Source organism: Lethenteron reissneri, chromosome 45 (genome assembly GCF_015708825.2).
Source record: "Lethenteron reissneri isolate LAM-NWPU_2019-01 chromosome 45, ASM1570882v1, whole genome shotgun sequence".
NCBI classification, from domain to species: domain Eukaryota; kingdom Metazoa; phylum Chordata; class Hyperoartia; order Petromyzontiformes; family Petromyzontidae; genus Lethenteron; species Lethenteron reissneri.
Window position 1 is genome coordinate 11,249,365 of NC_083823.1, and position 15,067 is coordinate 11,264,431.

General features: G+C 48.4%; 1 protein-coding gene across 1 annotated transcript in view; it reads right to left on the reverse strand.

The window, feature by feature from the left end:
• Positions 1–15,067, reverse strand: part of LOC133353967 (uncharacterized) — a 123,557-nt gene that overhangs the window by 5,881 nt on the left and 102,609 nt on the right. Inside the window, exon 5 of the mRNA XM_061570514.1 lies at positions 1,544–1,654. Within this exon, the coding sequence (XP_061426498.1) occupies positions 1,544–1,654 (111 nt within the window). The remainder of the gene's footprint in view (positions 1–1,543; positions 1,655–15,067) is intronic.

Here is a 15,067-nt window from a genome sequence, read left to right on the forward strand (position 1 = left end):
GGAGAGGGGAGGGGTGGGATGAGGGAGGGAGAGGGGGAAGAGGGGAGGGGAGGGGAGGAGGAGGAGGGAGGGGGAGGGAGGAGGAGGGAGGGAGGGGGAGTGAGGAGGAGGGAAGGGGTAGAGGGGAGGGGGGAGAGGGGAGGGAGGGGGAGGGAGGAGGATGGAGGGACGCGAACTCTCTCTCTGCTGAAGCCCTCTCGTCGTGGCGAGCAGCAGCGCTCAACATTGTCATCGAGCTCCTGAACATCACGCTCGCCAACATGGACGACGATTCGGGCAATGGTCCTTTCTTCAGGGCACGTGTTCTCTAACCATACATAGCAGGCGATGTTCAGGGTGGTATCTTTATTCGTGCTACATGTGCGAAATGAAGAAACGTCGCCGATTTGAAGGCAGTGTTGTTGTGAGAATGTGTTGCGTTTTTAAGACCGAAACAGGAGGAGGATTTCTCCACAACTCTGGCTGTCGCCTGATGATGCTGGTTGTGATTACGGGCGAAACGTCACGGCACTCGAATTGTAAATGCTGTAATGGGTTTACTCTCCAACACACCGGTGTGCTGAACTGGTAACGAATTGGCACGTTCTGCTTACGTGACAACCCTTATTAATTGGCTGTGTCGGGTGGTGGCGGGTTTAACGACACACTTAGATTTACGCGATCTCACCAGAGCACATTGACTGTGGCTGTTGATTTTGTTGTTCTTTGTATTTTGTGCGTCACTGCCAAAGTAGCAGCATCAGACAATTCGCCAGTAAAGCGATTACTCCAAGAAACAATGCAACAGATAGGACATGCTCTGCCGATCACAAATATTCTACGTTTGTTAAATACACCTGTGTTTGCAACGTGATGTAGATGCTTTTATAAATAAATTACTTTAGTTTTATCCGGGTTATCCTTGCCCCCCCCCCCCAATCGCCCGGATGATGCCGGAGATTTGACTCGAGTTGAATTTCCATCGCGGAGCTAAAAAAATATGAATATAAAAATTATCTTCACATTTCGGCGCTCCGTCTCCAAGTTTTGTGCGGTACCTCACCTCCGTACAAGCACATCAGCTGCACACGCAGGGCGATGCGGATGAGTTAAATAATAATAACGAAAATAATAATAACACGCAAATGCGACCCATCACGAGCGAACTGAGACGGTAAGTGGTGTTATTAGACGGGACGTAATGCCGGGTTACCAAACGCACGCATGTCTGCCCGTTGAACTTCTTTCGCGCCGTACGTGGCCAACCGTCCCAATCGGAGGTACGGGAAGGAAGGACTTTCGTCAATCAACATGATGTAAAAGCTTCCTAGCATCGCGGCAGAAAGATCGTTCCAGACGGCACGCAGAAGCACACCTTTAGTTCGATGGCTCGTCAGACGTCGTCGCGGCCAGGACGGCTGCAGATCGCGTGACGGGTTCAATGCTCTTCTACGAGACCATCAGCGAAGGTGTCCGTGGCGACCTCCTAACCGATTCGTTCGGCATCCCGGGAAGCCGACGCATCGAGGAGGTTGCGGCCTGGCCCAGGCACGGAGCGGGTCACGGCAACGGAGACGGGTGGGATGGTGACCTCCTCCTGCTGACAGCCCAACTTGAGAGGCTCCCCGAAGCCGGTCGCGCCACCGACGAGGGCGACAACAGCGATGAGGTCACGCTGCCAAATCTCACAATTGTCGGCGTGTATAATTTATCGTGATTTACAGTTATCTCTTTCTTTTTTTCCACCCACCCCCTCCCCCCCCCCCCCCCCCCTCGGGTGTCAAGCGTTTAATGGGTAGTTATTATTTTTTGTTGGGTCCTTATATTTATATAATTTTATTGTTGTTGCGTTTGTGAGCGTGCGTTTTTTTTTTCTTCCTTAATCTTCGCTATAATAATGTAAATCTGGTGCGTAACAGATTGCGGAAATTAATATAGCCTTGGATAAAACACGAGGTGGCGGAGCCAACAAATTAATTGTGCCGGTCAGTGCGTGCTACACACACACACACAATAAGAGACCAAAGATGCCCCGTATAGCCTCCCAAATACTTTTGGGCAAGTGCTGTTGGCGAGTAGCGCTTGTGAAGTCCAGGGAATGTGTGGCCAGCCCCCCCCTCGACCGCCTTTGTCTCTCCAGTGCCAATGTTTACACACCGCACCAGGATACTCATTTGAAGGCTGAGTCGAGCCGGTTTTGGTCTTGAGCGCGGATCGAACTCGAGTCGCCGGGTTTACGCAGCGCGCTCACCGCTGCACCACCGCTCCTCTACCCGAGCTTAATAGCTCATCGGATTCCTGCGGTATAAATAAAAAAATACTTTGATTCCGAATTCTGTCTGACGGCTGTGTTCACAATCACAAAAGGGACTATTCTTTCGCGCGCGGGAATTGAATCTCTGGAATTGAATCTCTGGAATTGAATCTCTGGCTCAATGAAACTTCGAGGAGGGGGTTAGGGGGGGTGGGGGCGAGGTGACGCCTCTGGGCTTGCGGCTATTTCCGTACGAGCCACTCGGCGATGGCGATCACGGCGGCGAGAATGAGAGTCGCGTTGGGCGATCAACAACGAAGGACGCGTTCACGAAATGCCGTGATGACGATTTGTGTGTGTGTTTGTGTGTTTGGTGAGCGTCTCACGAATCACATGTCACCCCCCCCCCCCTCCTATCAAACCCCAAAGCGACGTGAACAAAAATTGCAGCGCTAGGATACGTCTCTAGTCTCGCGCCTAACGAGGGCTCTTTCGTTCTCAAATGATCTCATTTTTTTTTAGTTTGCAAATAAGTAAAATAATCATTTATAAATTAAATTAAACCACAAAGCCTGACGCTTTTAATGAGCTCTCCCCTGCCCGCGGAGCTGCATCTGACGTGCAGCTGTCAACGTCCGCTACACTTGCAGTACAAGGTGCTCGACCAGAGTCTGGTGCTCACCATCCCCGCGTCCTTCGTTGCCCCTTTTTTCCACTGCACGTACCGAGCCGAGCCATCAAGAGAACGCAGTTCGGGAGGCGGCCGAGTTGTTCTTCCCCTAACCTGGCCCTGCCTGGCTCCCGAGCCAGATTTCAGGAGTCCTGTGGGGCCAGCGTTACGCGGTTTGTTCTGGCTCCGGCTCGGGAAATGTCAGTGGAAAACTAAGCCACTGACTGGCTCGTCTCGGATGTGCCAGCGATAAAAATGGTATAGGATGTAGGAGCTACGACCAACGAATTGAATACGTGGTAGGATTTCGCGACCAATATTATCCATAATAAAGGGGGTTTGTTTTTGGTGTTAGACCGCATAACTATCACTGTTTTTTAAACCCGCCACCACCTGACAACGGCCAATTAGTTAAGGGTTGTCACGTAAACAAAACATGGACAATTCGTGCTGATCAGCACACCGGTGTGGTGGAGAGTGAAGCCACAGCATTTACAATTCGAGTGTGAATCGTTTCGCTGGTAATCACAATCAGCGTCAGGCTAATCACTGATGAAGCGGTTGTCACGTTTTGTTTACGTGACAAAACCTTACGAATTTCACTTGCGGATTTAAACGAAACAATTTTGTTTGCGCGATCTAACTCCCCCCAAAAAAAACCCTCTTATGGAACCTACCAACTAGTCTGTGCGCTCACAGAACCAATAATCTGAGTCTGTGTGTCCGTTAATGCTGCACCATTATTGGCCAAAACCATCCGGTAACCCAGAAATATGTGTTTGTCTCGCCCGACTCTGCTGACGAGACGCTGCTACAGTTCCCCAAACTCTAGTCCTCACCAATTTACTGCCCCAACCAAATACAAATCCTCCGGTTGTTACACGCCGCCCGCGCCCGTTGATTGTTAAGCGCGTCCAACGTGACGCGCGCTGAGCAACTCCGATCAGCCCTGATGGGCTGCGTGCGGTGCAAACGAAGTTCCACATACACTCACGTGCAATTAACGCTGTCTGCGTCAAGCGCCCGAATCACATTGAGATTGAGATATCAGTGTTCGTGTGGTTAGCGCTACGCTGCGCTATGCACCCGGCAACCCGGGTTCGATTTCCGCTCACGGCCAACGCTAGTGACGATTATACGAACCGGTCCTGGGCCTCCCCTAGGTCGACTCAGCCTGAAATGAGTACCTGGTGCGGTGTGTAAATATCGCCACTGGGGAGACAAAGGCGGTCGGGCGTGGTTCTGGCCACCCACCTCCTCGTGTACCGTTCCGGCCTTCATAGGTGCTCGCTAACAGCACTTGCCCTACAGGCTGTTCAGGCTATACGGAAGTTCTTGTGTGTACACGTGTTCTTGGTGTACGCGTGTTCTTGGTGTGTGCTCCACGTAACGTAACGCAAACAGCGTTAAACGAGGACTTGCCGCACGTACTGCATGGTCGTCTGCTGAGTCGGTCTGTGAGGCTCCTGTTGGTGCCAAGTTCAAACGTTGGGCTGTGACGCCTCCTTGTGGCGCCGACGACCAACCCGTGTGGTGGATAGATTGAAATAAAAATGAAATGTCTTCAACGACCCCCACCTCGCCCCCCCCAAAAGTAACCCACTAAGACGATGGGGGGGGGGGTGAGGGTGGGAAATAAAGGGCTGTCTGAGATTCATTATTGGCAGTCGTGGATGCAGAGTCTTTGATCAGCGCCAAATCTGTCTTTATGTTTGACTGCATGCATTTAAAATCAAGTGTGGGAAACCTCCCTTCTGAGTTGCGCTGCAATTAATGTTCGAGTATTAATGGACTCGGATTAACATTTTGTTAATCCGCATGCGTGCTTGTTATTGTGGTTATTTTGAGGCAGCTAAGGGTCTTCTTCTGAAATAAAAAGTTTAGTTTTTTTTTCTCTCGAAACTATAAGCGATCGAAACGTCGTGATCTATTATTTTTTTTCTACCCACGTGACTTTACCGAAAGAACCAAAGACTATGGATTCCTGCAGTCACGAAAGCTTCAAATCAAGATATAAACCTTTGCATTTGTTTGTCTGTGTACATTAGTTATGGATGTGGGGATGTGTAGCGGTTAGCGCTGTGCTGCGCTGCAATACAAACCCGACGAACCAAGTTTGATTCCCCGCTCACGACCAACACCAGTGACGATATCTGTGCCGGTCTTCGACCATCCCCTAGGTCGACTCAGCCTCAAATGAGTACCTGGCGTGGTGTGTAAACTTCGCCACTCGGGAGACAAAGGCGGGCCGGGCGTGGTGCTGGTCATCCACACCCTCGTGTGCCGTGCCGGGTCTTCACAGGTGGTCCCCGCTAACAGCACTTGCCCCAAAAGTGTTAAAGGCTACACTGGGGATCTTTGTCTTTGTGGTAATGTCACGTATGATTGACGTCACATGAGACAACGGTGATCACGCTGCAACACCTTGCCACGTCGTTTAAAAATAATAATATAATTATATAATTAATAAATATCATCGTGAACATATTATCATATAATAATAAAATAATCAACGTTTTTGGGTTTAGATCGCGTTATTTATAAATGTGTCGTAACCCTCCACCACCCGACACGGCCAATCAGTAAAAATGTGTCACGTTGACAAAGACAAATAGTTCACTGCTTTAGCCCACCGGTGTGTTGAAGCCACAACATTTACAATTTAAGTACGACGTTTCGCTGGTAATTGCAACCAGCATCATCGGGCAATTCGCCAGAATGGTGAGGCTCTCCTCTGTCTCCCGTTCTTATATAGAGCAGCAGCAGGGTGACGTCATCATTAACTCATTAACTCATCAGGTGCAAAGATTCAAGGGGGGAGTGATTGTAATTATATACTAGATTAGTAATCAGGCTATTGTTACGATGCGAGTTGTAGATTAGTAATCATTTGGAATGTGTTTTATTGTGATTATGCTACATTAGTAATCAGTTAGTGGTTGTTTCCCTTATAAGGAATTGTAATGTATCTTATTTAATAATACGCTTCCAGGCCGCACTAAGCCTGTAGCTGTCTGAGCGATTAAAGATATTTCTGTTTCTCTCAATTTCAATCGATTCTCTAATTAGTCTTTGCCAGTAGTAACTAGTTTTACACAACACTTCCACGTTGTCAAAATCAATTGAGTGTCCCTGTTGGCATGCATGTTCTGCTACTGCCGACAGTTGTGTTTGTGATAGTTTAATATTCTCTGGTGTTCTTTTAGTCTTACACTAACGTTACGCCCTGTCTGTCCAATATAGCATCTGCCACATACACAATTAATCCGATATACACCTTCTGTTGATACTTTAGGTAATTCGTCTTTAGTGCACGTTACTAGTTGTTGAATTTTGTGTACTGTACCAAATCTTACTGTAATGTTTGCTTTTGCAAAACACGGGCTAATTATCAGTTACTCCTGAGATAAATGGTATTTTTATTGTTTTAATAATCTGATCGCTTTCAGCAGTGTTGCTTTGCGATCGTGATTTGGCTTTTAGTGCTCTGTTAATTTGAGCATTATTGTAGCCATTCTGTCCTAGTGCTTCTTTAACATGTTTAATCTCTCTCACTAGACTTTCACCATCTGACACTGTTTTAGCCCGATGTATGAGCGTCTTGATAAGAGAGGATTTCTGAGCTGGGTGATGATGCGAATCTGCATTCAGATAGGCATCAGTGTGCGTTTGCTTTCTGTAAACGCTGTGTGTTATTTTACCGTTTGGGCCATGCCCAAGTAAAATATCCAGGAACGGGAGTGTGTTATTCACCTCCATTTTCATGGTGAACTGAATGGCCGGGTTTTGTGCATTGAGATGATTTAGAAAATCGTTAAGTGTATCTTTACCATGTGGCCAGACAACCAAAGTGTCATCCACATATCTAAACCAAAAGGATGGTTTTAATGTGCTCGAGACAAGTGCTCTGGTTTCAAAGTTTTCCATGTACAAATTTGCTATAGGCAGGAGATAAAGGAGAGCCCATTGCTGCTCCCTCCCTTTGTTTGAAGAATTCGCCTCTCCATAAGAAGTAAGTGTTGTTTAAACAATGGTCTGCGAGTTTCGGAATTGCCCGATGATGCTGGTTGCAATTACCAGCGAAACGTCGTACTCAAATTGTAAATGTTGTGGCTTCAACACACCGGTGGGCTAAAGCAGTGAACTATTTGTCTTTGTCAACGTGACACATTTTTACTGATTGGCCGTGTCGGGTGGTGGAGGGTTACGACACATTTATAAATAACGCGATCTAAACCCAAAAACGTTGATTATGAATAATAAAATAATCGGTATAATAATATCTTTAAAAAATCATCGTTATAATAATAAAATAAAATATCATCGTTATAATATAATAATAAAATCATCATTATAATAATATCATAATAAAATATAATCGTGAAAATAATATCATATAATAATAAAATCATCATTATAATAATATAATAATAAAATCATCGTTATAATATTATAATAAAATCATCGTTATAATAATATACTAATAAAATATCATCGTTTGAATAATATTATTATCTTGTGCCGTGTATAAATATCCGCACGGGGGAGACAAAGACGGCCGGGGCGTTGGTTGCTGGTGGTGGCACCACCACCCACTCGGGCTGCCGTGCTGTGAGCCTCGGACTCATCTAAAACTCAAAACAACGATTTATATTTTACCAGGTAAAGCCCCCACCGAGCTATAGAGCTCTTTTTCAGAAGCGATCTGGCCACAAGTGATAGCTCAACGAAGTGGCTTATCACGCGGAAATATATAGCAGCCAATTACGCTAAACGTATGTTTCTAAATGTGGAGGGGAAAATCGGAGGACTCGGGAGAAAAAAAATCACACGACCACGGTGAGAGAGAGAGACGCAAACTCCGAATATACAGCAGCACGTATCAGGGTCGGGATCGACCTCACGAACTCCTGTACACCAGGCGTGAAAGTTAACATCTCCTGGCCATCGTGATGATGATGAGAGAGACACGCAAACTCCAAATATACAGCAGCACGTATCAGGATCGGGATCGACCCCACGAACTCCTGTATACCAGGCGAGGTAGTTAACATCTCCTAGTCACCGTGATGATGAGAGAGTCACGCAAACTCCAATTATACAGCAGCACGTATCCGGGTCGGGATCGACCTCACAAACTCCTGTACACCAGGCGAGGTAGTTACCATCTCCTAGACACCGTGATGATGAGAGAGACGCAAACTCAAAATATACAGCAGCACGTATCAGGGTCGGGATCGACCTCACAAACTCCTGTACACCAGGCGAGATAGTTAACGTCTCCTAGCCACCGTGATGATGAGAGAGTCACGCAAACTCCAAATATACAGCAGCACGTATCAGAGTCGGGATCGACCTCACGACCTCCTGTACACCAGGCGAGGTAGTTAACATCTCCTAGCCACCGTGATGATGATGAGAGAGTCACACAAACTCCAAATATACAGCAGCAGAAGTCAAGGTCGGGATCGACCCCACGACCTCCTGCATACCAGACGAGCTAGTTAACATCTCTTAGCCACCGCGATGATGATGAGATTGAGAGAGACATGCAAACTTCAAAAGATACAGCAGGCGTCAAGGTTCGGGATAGAACCCACAACCTCCTGCACACCAGGCGAGGTAGTTAACATCTCGCCAAACATGCGGGCCCTCTAAACCTCATGACGTGTACCCTGAAGGCCACCGGGACCCCATCCGCTCACCTGAAAGAGTTGTGCAGTACAGCAAGAAGGCTCCGCAGCTATTTTCGCGAATTTGTGTTTTTTTGTGTCGTCCCCTCGTCCGCGCGTGAGATCTCCCCCAGAACTCGAACCCATAACCAAAGTCACCACCGCCCCTTGGATGTCGTGAGATCTCGACAGATCTCGGATGTAGACAGATCTCGACAGATCACGGATGTCGCCAGATCTCGACACATCTCGAATGTTGCTAGATCTCGACAGATCTGAGATTTTGCCAGATCTCAACAGATCTCGGAAGTTGCCAGATCTCGACAGATCTCAGATTTCGCCAGATCTCAACAGATATCGGATGTCGCCAGATCTCGACAGATCTCGGATGTTGCTAGATCTCGACAGATCTCAGATTTCGCCAGATCTCAACAGATCTCGGATGTTGCCAGATCTCGACAGATCTCGAATGTCGTCAGATCTCGACAGATCTCGAATGTCGCCAGATCTCGACAGATCTCGAATATCGCCAGATCTCGACAGATCTCGGGTGTCGTCAGATCTCGCAAGCTAAGTGGGATTTTGAGCCTGGCACGCATTTGAATGGGATAAAGTCGAGAGAAAGAAACAACAAACAGGCGTTGTAGGATTGGACTCTGACGCCGCGAGAAGATATCAGGGAAGCAACAGACTATTGTATCTATCTGTGCGGAGATTTTAGTTAAGTTCCAGCACTGTGGAGATGGAAGCGAGGCTTTGGTTAATCACACGCAGATGCTGCGTGAAAATCCCTTCCCTGTGGGTGTCGAGGAGGAGCCGTAACCATGGACCGCCAGGAGAAGGCAGTACAGCAAGTTTAACCAGGTGAGAACGAATCTACATCTGTGCCCATCTGTACGGGGATTGAGTGTTGCCCCGTCGTGCAACGCGTGGGTTTTCTCCAAGCGTCCCGGTTTCCTCCCCAAACGTGTACGATGAACACAACTCGTCGTTAATTGTGCTGGTGACATCTTAAAATAACATCCGGCAATCCAGCAGTATTTGTTTAATAGGCTTGCCTTTGCTGATGAGGCCCAGAAGATCGATACTGGTCCAGAGGTTTCTGTTTAAACAAATGCTGCTGCTGCTGGCTGCTGCTGCTGCTGCTGTAGCTGCTGCTGCTGTTGTAGCTGCTGCTGCTGTTGTAGCTGCTGTAGCTGTTGTAACTGCTGCTGTTGTAGCTGCTGCTGCTGCTGTTGTAGCTACTGTAGCTGCTGTAGCTGCTGCTGTTGTAGCTGCTGCTGCTGCTGATGCTGCTCCTGCTGATGCTGCTGCTGATGCTGCTGCTGATGCTGATGCTGCTGATGCTGATGCTGCTGCTGCTGCTGATGCTGATGCTGCTGATGCTGCTCCTGCTGATGCTGCTGCTGCTGTTGTTGCTGCTGCTGGTGCTGCTGTTGCTGCTGCTGCTGGTGCTGCTGCTGTTGCTGCTGCTACTGCTGCTAGTGCTGCTGCTGCTGTTGCTGCTGCTGCTGGCTGCTGCTGGCTGCTGCTACTGCTGCTGGCTGCTGCTGCTGCTGGCTGCTACTGCTGCTGCTGTTGTTGCTGCTGTTGTTGCTGCTTGCTGCTGGCTGCTGCTGCTGGTGCTGGTGCTGCTGCTGTTGCTGCTGCTGACGCTGGTGCTGCTGCTGCTGTTGCTGCTGCTGCTGCCTGCTGCTGACTGCTGACTGCTGCTGCTGGCTGTTGCTGCTGGCTGCTGCTGCTGCTGTTATTCGGGAAAGCCACACGAGGCTGGTGTATTTCATATGCAGAGAGAGAGAGAATGGATATTGGCGCTCGTGTTGACTCAAAGAACTCGGCAGTGTTTCCGCGGTCTGCGCCGCGATGCGCCGCCCCCAGTTGTTGTTTAGGCACGATGTCCGACGTTTCGCTTTCCATGCTGGGATCTTCTTCGAGATTCGGGTGTCAGTTCGCGAAGAAGAAGAAGAAGCTGCCAGCACGCGGAACGAAACGTCGGACAACGTTCCGGAACAAAAACTAAACTCAACGATGTTTTGCTTTACCAGGCAAGGTACCCACTGAGCTATGTTGTTCTTTTCAGAAGCGACCTGGCCACAAATGATAGCTCAACGAAGTGGCTGATCACGTGGAAATGTATATCAGTCAAATACTCTAAACGCGGCGTTTCTAAATGTGGAGGGGAAACAGCAGAGGAAGCGGAGAAAATCCACACAGCCACGGGGAGAGAGATAGAGAGAGAGAGAACATATAAACTCAAAGTTCACAACAATCGTCACGGCTCGGGTTCGAAACCACGACCTCGTGTATAGCGGGCGAGGTTCAAGTTCATTTATTAGGTATAGCCCTGTGAGCCATTCGGCTCTTGAATCGGGTGCAACCGCAACAAACAAAAAATAAAAACATGAACAAAAAAACATCTTAAAGTGAATATGTGACTGAGTGCAAACAGAAAATCCAAGAAAAGACAGCCAAATATTGCAGAAAAAAACACCGTACACCAACGCAGTGTGCAAAAATCCCAGTGGGATGCAAGTCAAACAACAACAACAACAACTACAAGACAACTTAGATTAAGGCCATCAGTCTAACTCTGTACTACAACAAACAAACATGGCTAAAACCAATACACTTTTCGAAATCACCAAATAAAGCCATGAAACCAATGAAACAGTGATCATAGGAACTGACGGAACTCGCGGGCGAGGTTGTTAACATCTTGCAACAGCACGCGGTGCGACTCGACAGCAGGACACGCCAACCACCCACCCAGCACGGGGCCCACGCTCAGCCACGGGCAAAGTAGCCCAATTGAGCCAGGGGTCCTTACCCCGTTAATTGTTACGTTGCGTTAATTACCGTCACGGGCATCTCGTGACGAATGGGGCTACTCGTCTTGACGTTACCGCTTGCGGGCATTACGCTGCGTGCGTGCGTGCGCTCACCCCCATTCATCCCCTTCTCGAATTCAATCTTACCCCGGCACACAGCTACCAGTGATGATGTCTTCTTCCTTACCCCCCCCCCTCCTCCTCTCCTCACTTTAGCAGCCGGGACCCGGCGAAAAATCGATTTTGTGAACACTGTGGCCGAAAGCAAACGTACACCATCTCCCCCCACCAACCCACCCACCCACCCCCACTGAGCCTTCTCCCCCCACCACCAACCCCCGCCTCCTCCTCCCCCCCCCCCACACCTCGCCTTAACCCAGAGATATCAGACGCGGAGTTGCGGTCACTTGGCCGACAGGCATCGGGCGGGACGTTGTAAACTTCTCCCGGGAGCCGGGGAAGATGCGGCCGCCCTTCACAGCCACCCGCCGCCGATCGTGGTGCTGTGCCCCCCGCCGCCCCGCCCCTCCACCCGCCCCTCCACCAACCCCCTTTCATTTGCAGCCCTCGATCTATCCACTGCTGGATGAAGCCCCCCCCCCCCCCCCAACGCCGTGACAGTAGCCATGGGGAGGGGGGGTGACGGGGGGGTGTTTGATTGTACACACGTCGCCGTCGTTCATGTCCATGACACATTGTGAAAAATTGTATAATTACGTAAATAATTATTATAATTATTGTTGTTGTTACGAGTATGACGAGTAGAGAGCCCCGTTGCTGCCCCCCTCCCTCCCGATACGTTTCCATTCATTGGCTACCACATTCTGATGAGCCCCCCCCCCCTCTCCTCCCCCCTCAACTTACTTTTAAGGGATTACATCTTGAATCATTGCCTCACTTGATGCAGCAAATCTGGCTGTGACGGTCCCACTTGATGACGGAGACTTGTGTTGCCTCCGAAACGTCGTGATTTTTATTTTATTTTACTTTTATTAATTTTAATTTTAATGTTTTACCTACGTGCCTTTACCGAAAAAACCTAAGAATATGAATCCTTGCAGTCACGAAAGCTTCAAATCTAGAAAGAATAAGAGTCAGCGGTCATATCCCACGATTCTCCTGTAACTCGGAGCACTAAAAATAATCAGGGTTTTTTTGTAATAATAAAACGCCAAGATAATGTGTTTTGTGATGATTTTTTTTCTATTATTCTCCAGGATTTCAAGAATATCCCGGCAAAAAAAATCGCATTAATAGGAGCCCAAATGGAAAAGTTAGAGCGAATTTAAATGAGCGGAATTCAGTCTTTGGCATAGTTTAATTCCACCTCTTTTTTGTCGCTATATCTATTAATAGTATTATTAAAAGTCTTCCTAACTTATTTTTCCTCCGCCGTTTCAATTCAACTCAACGTTTATTTCTTACACGGGAAATTCCCCCGTGTAGCCAGTTACCAAGCGAGCTTCGGCAGCCACGAACAAAACAGAGTTCGCGTCTGGGTGCAGAGGAGCCCAGCCAGCAGCCAGGCAGAAAACTCGAGACGGCTGTATAGTATAATAAGTAGGATCGGGCCGAGCGTAGTGTAAAACATCACCACTGGGGAGACAAAGGTGGTCCTGGCGTGGTGGTGCTGCCCTCTCGTGCACGGTGCTGGTTTTCATCGATCAAATGTGCTTGCTAACAGCACTTGCCCCAACAGCCAGTGTAGGCTATAAGGGGGATCTTTGTACTTTTTTTAATACGATACAGTGCTAAGTATTAAAGAGCCAGATTACAATGTTTATGAAGTGGATGAAAGCCATCGCGGTTCACAGAGATGTTGGCGATGGAGATGTCTTGCGTATTTAGTTACTTGTTCAAATAGTTCACCCGGATAATCACCCCTTGAGATGGGAGACGTCTCGTTTGCAAGGATGTTCCAGGGTGCCAATTAAAGCGTACACATAGCAAACACGTGGTGACACGTGCACAAAAGGCAAATACTAAGACCCCCCGTATAGCTTTCACAGACTTTGGGGGCAAGTGCTGTTAGCGAGCACCTATGAAGACCGGCACGGCACACGAGGGGGTGGTTGGTTAGAACCACGCCCGGCCGTCTTTGTCTCCCTAGTGGCGATGTTTACACATCGCTCCAGGTACTCATTTGAGGCCGAGTCGATCTAGGGGAGGCCCAGGACAGGTTCAGATAATCGTCACTGTTGTTGGTCCTGAGCGGGAATCCAACTCGGACCGCCGGGTTCATAGCGCAGCGTAGCGCTAACCACTGCACCACCGCTCCCACTTATCATCTCACCCAGCCGTGCACATGCAGTCAATGCGTACGCAAGTTCGTTTTTATGTCGCCGATTTTCGTTTTTCTTGCCAAAAATAATCTCATTGAAGATGTAACCAACACCACGTGCCTCCATGCTCACACTTACGTCGAGTACTGTTGGAAATTCCACATTTCCATGGCGGGATCCAGTTTGTGTATGGACCAACAATGGCACAAGCCGAACTAGTGTTTGAACCCACGACCTTGGGAACATTGGACACGTGTCCGCTCTGAGTTATATTTCGTTCGTTCGAATATTTTGTTGTTATTTGTTTTTGCTGTTGTCCTTGTTGGTGACTCAGGTTACGGCTTGCAAATTAAACTCCGTCCTGACCTCTTGAGTGCTCGCCCTGGTTGCACAGAATCAACTTGATCTTGACATTGTGAACTCGTAACCGTGGTCCAGGGATTCTGACTAACGTCCTGGGAGATGCCGGTGGTGAAATTCCACGGTTTGAGTCGCTACCTCCTCCCCATCGCACATAAGCCCGGACACAACTTGATGAACACAGAATATAATCTTTATTTGAAGCTTTCGTGACTGCATGAATCCATACTCTTTGGTTCTTTCGGTAAAGTCACGTGGGTAGAAAAATAATACATCTATAATAATATATATATTCCCAGCTGTCAATTAATACCATTAGAGAACAGGAAACAGACTTTTGACATTCCATAAAAACCCAATTAAATTAGCGTGGTGGAAATCTTTGGTTCGTGGGGTTTTTTTTTTTTAACCCTAGGTCAAAGGTCGTATGTCATAACATCGCTCACTCGTCGTTCACGCCACGGCTCCTGCCGTTGAGACTCAGCACCGCCGCGTGACAAACGACGTCTCCGATCGCGCCCATCATTATATATCGGGATGCTGCCGGAAGCGTATCGCTTCGCCCCGCTGGAATTATACAACCCCAGAGATCACCGGTTCAATTTCATTCGATCTCCCACCGCGGCAGTGGAGGAGACCAATTGGTTCAAGCTGTTCAAATGCACCCCCGCCACCCCGCCGATTCCAGCGGTATGAATGAGTAGACATGTGGTCGTGTTTCTCCAGGACCCACCGGTTTTTTCCCCTCCACATTTAGATTAAAACATCACGCGTTTTTAAGTATTGGGTTACTGCTATAAATGTCCACGTGATGCGCCGCTTCGTTGAGCCATCATCTGTGGCCGCCAGGTCGCTTCTGAAAAAGAGCTACACATCTCAATAGACCTTACCTGGTAAAAAATATATAGGTTAGTTTGTAGTTTTCATTGGCAGACCGCTTGTGGTGGGGTAAAGTGTGGGTACTTCCACTTCTTCTTCCAAGACGTCCGGCCCAGCGTTGGAAGAGTAGGCCCAATACCCTC